Raw genomic sequence first — 6,449 nt, 5'->3', positions numbered from 1 at the left:
CTGTGTGTAGATGAGGTCCATTTGGTTGCCCGATTTGTGAGTCGCTGTAGTAGACACTCGCTTGAGATCAAATGAGGCAAGCAGAGTGTTGAAGTCAGCAGCCTGGGGTTTATCTAGATGGATGTTGAAGTCACCAAGCAGTACCAGAGGAGTACCATCTTCAGGATAGTTTGATAGCAGCACATCCAACTCCTCCAAGAAGTTTCCCAATTGACCTGGGGGACGATAAATGAACAGCATGTGATTCAAATGAACCGTTACCTGTAGGTGGTGGTTGAAGATCAAATTTCCAATCTTTCAATATAAGGAGACCAGTACCTCCACCCCTCCCAGTCGTACGAGGGGTGTGGGAACAAGTGAAATTAGTGGAGAGGGCTGCGGGAGTGGCAGTGTCTTCAGGTTTGATCCAAGTCTCAGTCAGTGCCATGAGGTTGAGACCGGAATGAGTAGCAATAGAAGAAATGAAGTCTGCTTTGTTAACAGCAGACTGGCAGTTCCAGAGACCAACTGGAATAGAGAATGTAGTAGTAGAGGTCAGAGGGACAGGCCTTAGATTTGTCGGGCAGGCCTTCCTTCGAGGTACAAAACGTGCTCTCCGAGTGTTAGTAGTGATAGTAGAGATCTGAAAGCACATAGTGACTACAAGTGACCAAAATAAGTATTTGAGGACAAGCTGTACAAAAATTTAAGGGGAGAAAGCAATACTCAAGTGCCCTGTTGGTGTCCTTGCTCGGTGGAGTCGCGCAGGTAGAGTCGATGGTCTTTACACTCGTCGGTCTTCACACGAGGAGGCTTCACACGAGGACTGAAGTTAGCTGGTCACGCCTCCCTATTTAGCAGTATTCACCAGGGTAAGACACACAGTAAAGAGCTGGGTTCAACCAGCTCTCTATGTTTCTTGTACAGAACTAATGAGAAAACGAGGCAAAACACATACAAACTGCTGTCCTTATCTGTCGCTCGACTGTTTCTTCTGACAAGCGCTTACAAAACAGCTCGTTAAGTAGTGCTTTACTGGCTATGGTCACGCCTCCCTATTTAGCAGGCTTAACAGTAACAGAATAGTATAAGAACAATATCAGATTTGGACAGGCCCTGTCTGACTGATTCCTGATCCAGCAGAAAATGACAGTATGAGTATCGAAATTGGTGTTTCCTTACTGTAAACAATGTTAATAATGTTAAAAGGTTTCTAACATCTAAAGTACTGCATGTCAAATTTAGATGTTTTATGATCATGTTTTGTGTTTGACCTCAATTAATAATGGATTCACAGCTAAACTGATCTGATCTGAGAGAGTGAAGAGTGTGTCATTGTTCTCTACAGGTTGAGAGATTGTGGCGTCACAGATGAAGGTTGTGCTGCTCTGACGTCAGCTCTGAGATCAAACCCCTCACACCTGAGAGAACTGGATCTGTCTGTGAATAAACTAAGAGATTCAGTGAAGCTGCTTTCTGATGTACTACAGGATCCTCGCTGTAAACTGAAGAAACTGTGGTAAGATCTCTCTGATAGTCACACATGTCTTTGTCCTCAGTAAAACATCCTTTAATGTCAATTCTAAGAATGAATTCCACAGTCTTCAGTAAACAGGATCCTCACTATAAACTGGAGCCACTGTGGTAAGATCATATATGACTCACACATGAAGCACATTTAAAGTAAATATGAAGGGTTCAGCCTCATCTTTTCAGTATTAAAATAAACAGCATTGCAAAAGTCATTACTATTCTGATGTTCACTGTAGTTTATATGTACAGTAGAGAATATCTGCATTTGTTACAGGAAGAAATTACATGAATACCATCAAGTGAAATTATATTTGTATACTTCTGTGTGGAGCTGATAATCACTCTTTCACAATCAACTAAATACAGACTAATTAATAATAAAGAAAAAAAAATATGATAAACTGGTTTAGTGGATAATTCAGAAGCTAATTATAATTTAAAAAATTAAAATCAGTTCACAATAATTTTGTAAATCTAAATATATAGTGAAAAAACATTATTATTTAGTGGGGAACAAATAAAAGTGCCAGCACTAAATCTGATAAAATGTTACGTTGCTTTTTGTGTTGTTATAAAACCCACATTCATGAAAACAATATATTTATATAACATATACTATAAAATGAAAAGACATTTCTTTTAAATGTATAAGCGCACGGCCTGTAATATAGGCAACAGCATATGATGATGATAAGAACAAAACAAATACATTTGCAGCTTCGCTTACTTACAGAAGGAGCATCCGGTGCACAGAATGATACGCTTGAAGCAGTCGATGTCGCAACACTTCACATTAAAAGTTCAAAGCGCAAAGATAAAGAGATATTGATGTGTAGTGTATTATATCACAGTCGCGAGCGGTTATTTCCGATACTGGCTTAACAGTAACAGAATAGTATAAAGAACAATATCAGATTTGGACAGGCCCTGTCTGACCGATACCTGATCCGGCAGAAAATGACAGTATAGTATCGAAATTGGTGTTTCACTTACTGTAAACAATGTTAATAATGTTAAAAGGTTTCTAACATCTAAAGTACTGCATGTCAAATTTAGATGTTTTTATGGTCATGTTTGGGTTTGACCTCAGTTAATAATGGATTCCCTGCTAAACTGATCTGATCTGAGAAGAGTGAGAGAGTGTGTCATTGTTCTCTACAGGTTGAGTGATTGTGACATCACAGATGAAGGTTGTGCTGCTCTGACTTCAGCTCTGAGATCAAACCCCTCACACCTGAGAAAACTGGATCTGTGTCTGTGAGAATAAACTAGAGAGATTCAGTTGAAGCTGCTTTCTGATGTGTACTACAGGATTCCTCGCTGTAAACTGGAGAAACTGAGGTAAGATCTCTCTGATAGTCACACATGTCTTTGCTTCAGTAAAATAACTTTAATGCCAGTTTTAGAAATTAAAATCAGCAATGTTCAGTAAACACTATATTTCACCAAGGAATTTACTCTATTAATTTCATTCATTTCCATTACATCACATGCTTTGATTATGATAGTTTGATCAATAATGAACTTTCAAATAAAATGTAAAATAGTAAAGTCTCTGTGACTTACTGCAGGATGAATATCTCAGAGGTTAAGAGTTGAACAGACAAGAGTCTGAATGTGTTTAGTTTAACTCAGTATTACAGTGATCAATGATGTGAATGAAAGTTACAATCACTTCAGCGTTCAGCATTATCAATGATAAAAAAGACCCTCAACACCTGTGAAAACCACAAAGCATTTATTTTTTATTTTATATATTTATTTGCTGCCTAATGTTCCTCCTCTTATCTCAGGGAGAGGTAAGCTCGGTCCTGGAGGGGCCTGATCCTGCAGAGTTTAGCTCAGACCCCAATTAAACCCAGCTGAACACAGGGCGGGATCTTGCACGCGGACCCAGGTTAAAGACCTCCGCGGTTGAAATCGTGTTCGGGGAGAAGCTAGTATTTCGTCTAGGTCTTCCCTCTGCTCTAGTGTCCTGTTCACCTGTGTGTTACTACAGTCTTTCTGAACACAGTAATCAGTAGTCTTCAGGATCACTAGAAAGTTACAGACGGCTGAGTTTTAATCAGGTTGAAGCTAAACTCTTGCGATCCTCCAGGACCGATCACATCATTTGTCCATCCCTGTCTTATTTCCTGAGAAAAGCATTATTTAAGAAAAGAAAGTTAATCAAAGTGGAAAACAAACACCAAAGACAATAAAGCTGGAGGTAAACGGGTGATGAGCCAGGAGACGTAATGGGGAACACGTGGCTCCTGTGAAGCATAGGCAAGAGGTCTACTTTGTAAACCTTTGATAATTCCATTGAGTTCGGCACATTTCTATTCAGTTTTAATCTGCCAGATGAGACCAAACATGACACAATTCTGTGTTTGATCACAAAGTTACTAAATGAGATGTAATGGGGAACACGTGGCTCCCTGTGAAGCAGATGTCCTCCTGTAGGTGCTTATTAGAGGAGCAAGTGACTGTTTCTCCAGACATATCTGTCCTTATATCACTATGAAACAATATCTCACATTCAGCTCTGTGTGTCTGTTCAGTCCTGAAGCACATGACAGTTTCAAACAGCAGCATTGAGCATCAACATGGGTGAAATCTGATTCTGTCAGCAGGAGTATGTGGCAGTGCTTTGGTCATTATATCTCCTCTCCGCTCTGAGACCAGAGTCAATAACAAACTGGCTGACACTTCAACTACACCACATTGTGCCATTGTTCTCACAGGTTGAGAGACAGGTGTCACAGATAAACGGTTGTGCTGCTCTGACTCAGCCTGAGATCAAAACCCTCACACCTGAGAGAACTGACTGTTTGAAATAAACTTGGAGAGATTCTAGTCAGAAGTTACTCTGATTCGAAGGACGATCCACATTATAAACTGGAGACATTATCCTATTGTGAGTGTTTATTTAAAGTTTCTAAATTGAGTAACAGACCTCCTGTGTGTGTGATCTGAGAATAGAAGATAATAATTCAGCTCCACTTTAATCTCTGTACTTTAAACTGTTTTTAATTCTGTGATGTGACTGATTTTGAATATACTAATATTTTTATCTCTTACAGTGTCTTTAAGTGATAGTAGTTGTTGATTATTTACTGTTATTAATGGCTGTAATATGAATATACTGTGTGTTTTCTGAAATGGATCTGCTGATGTGATTGTGTGCCGCAGTAATGTAATCTCAGACTTCATATGTGACTGTCTGTGTGTTTTATTTTAGGACTCTCAGTATTGAGACGTCAGTTCAGTTTCCTCAGGATCAGCTGATGGTGAATAAGAGCCGCTACAGAGACGTCACAGTCACACAATCAACACAGACTGCGTGAAGGGGACAACAATAATTTAGGGATGTTCATTTTGGTTCATTTTCCTGAACGACTCCTAACACTCGTTAACCAATCATTGACCGTTAACCGACAAAATTAGAATGTTACATTAGATTTAAATTAAATTGGAATGAATATGTTTATGTGACCCATTGAAAGTGAACCCTTTACACTTTCTATTAATATCTTATTCTTATCTGTATGACCAAACCTGACCGAATATCCAAAGTAATAACCAAAAAAATAAAAAAAAAAATACAAGAGATCACACCGGAAAACATCTTTATAAACACATAAATACATGTTGATAGATTTCTCTTTAAATACTTTTTCTTCTAGATGATTATATGTTGTTTAGTTTATAATTTTAAAGCTGCTTATACTTTCTGTTTTGTATATTTTACTCTGTTCTGAATAATCGTGAAATTTTAAAGGATTTTAACACAATTTTGACTGATATGTGTAGTAAGTTTTTCTTTTTTTATCCACGCAGCAGATGTTTTCAAAATAGCTTGAGGTAAAAAAAATACCTTTAAAAAATTACTTTATAGCATTTCTTCACTAGATGCTTTAAAGAACTTTTTCATTATACATTTATGCGGGTAGCTTAATGTAAAATCTGTCATGAATTTGTTGTACTCCCCATTTCTATAAAAGACAAATGTATTGTTTAATACAGATAGCAGAAAATAGGTTTAGGTTGACAGAAAGACTCCTCTGATGTAATATAGTGATGACAGACTGAAGATGTGCGATATCATATAATATCTGTGTTCGCCAACTTGATTCGAAAGGGTTGCCAAACTTCATAGAGAGTTTAAAGAGTCATTATCCACAAAACTGGCAGTTTATAGAATATTTCATTTTCCAGCAGTGACTGTCTACTTCAGAAACAGACTTGATTCCAGATGCATTTAACCCATATTTTCTCCTTATGCAATTAATTGCCTGTATTGCCTTTTTTCTGTCCACATAAGAAAAAAAGAAAAAAAAAATGTTGTTAGTAACATTTCCAGCTGAACATCACTGACTGATGCAGCTTTATTAGAAAAATCAGTAGCGCCTCAAATCTGATCATCAGGATCTTTGAGAGCCGCTTGTTTCAGAAGTTTACTTTCACTGTTCCTCAGCTGAGGAATGACTACAAAGCTTCTCCAGAACATCTCTCACATCTTCTGAGGAGCCTTTATTTCTTCACTCTAATCTAATTCTAATCACTGCATTATATCTTTGGATCATTTCAGTCTCATCTACTAATATACATTGGAGATATAGAGGACCGCTGATATTTAGATAATTTATGACAGCATCTTCTGAACTGTTATAAAGATCTCATTGATTTACATCACAAACTGTTCTGTTCTCTCTATTCTTTGTCTGATCTCTGAACCCCTGAAATATTCTCTAAACCTGATGCAATAACAAACAGAAAATCTGACTGCTTTGTATCTCTGTTCACTCAGTGTTTGTCAGTGAGAGAGTGTTTCTGGAAAGGCCCCTTCTCCAGGAGGCTGATTTCTCAGTTGCTGAACAGAGGCCTGCTGTCAAACACTGAATTACTGAATTAACAAACACGCTCACGCTGAGACTTCATCCCCAAAGAGCCAT

General features: G+C 37.9%; 1 protein-coding gene and 1 long non-coding RNA gene across 2 annotated transcripts in view; both read left to right on the top strand.

Moving 5' to 3' along the window:
* LOC109102375 (ribonuclease inhibitor-like) overlaps positions 1–2,773 on the top strand; it is a 6,891-nt gene extending 4,118 nt beyond the window's left edge. Inside the window, exons 3-4 of the mRNA XM_042736145.1 lie at positions 1,328–1,498; positions 2,674–2,773. Coding sequence (XP_042592079.1) covers positions 1,328–1,498; positions 2,674–2,773 — 271 coding nt within the window. The remainder of the gene's footprint in view (positions 1–1,327; positions 1,499–2,673) is intronic.
* A 1,581-nt stretch (positions 2,774–4,354) lies between these two features.
* On the top strand, positions 4,355–4,836 carry LOC122139492. Its single transcript, XR_006156347.1, has 2 exons — positions 4,355–4,411; positions 4,736–4,836. It is a non-coding gene; the product is annotated as an uncharacterized LOC122139492 (long non-coding RNA).
* Positions 4,837–6,449: the final 1,613 nt, after the last annotated feature.

This window comes from Cyprinus carpio, chromosome B13 (assembly GCF_018340385.1).
Source record: "Cyprinus carpio isolate SPL01 chromosome B13, ASM1834038v1, whole genome shotgun sequence".
In the NCBI taxonomy this organism is placed as follows: Eukaryota; Metazoa; Chordata; class Actinopteri; order Cypriniformes; family Cyprinidae; genus Cyprinus; species Cyprinus carpio.
Note: the sequence above shows the minus strand (reverse complement) of the source record. Positions and strands in the feature narration are given on the sequence as shown.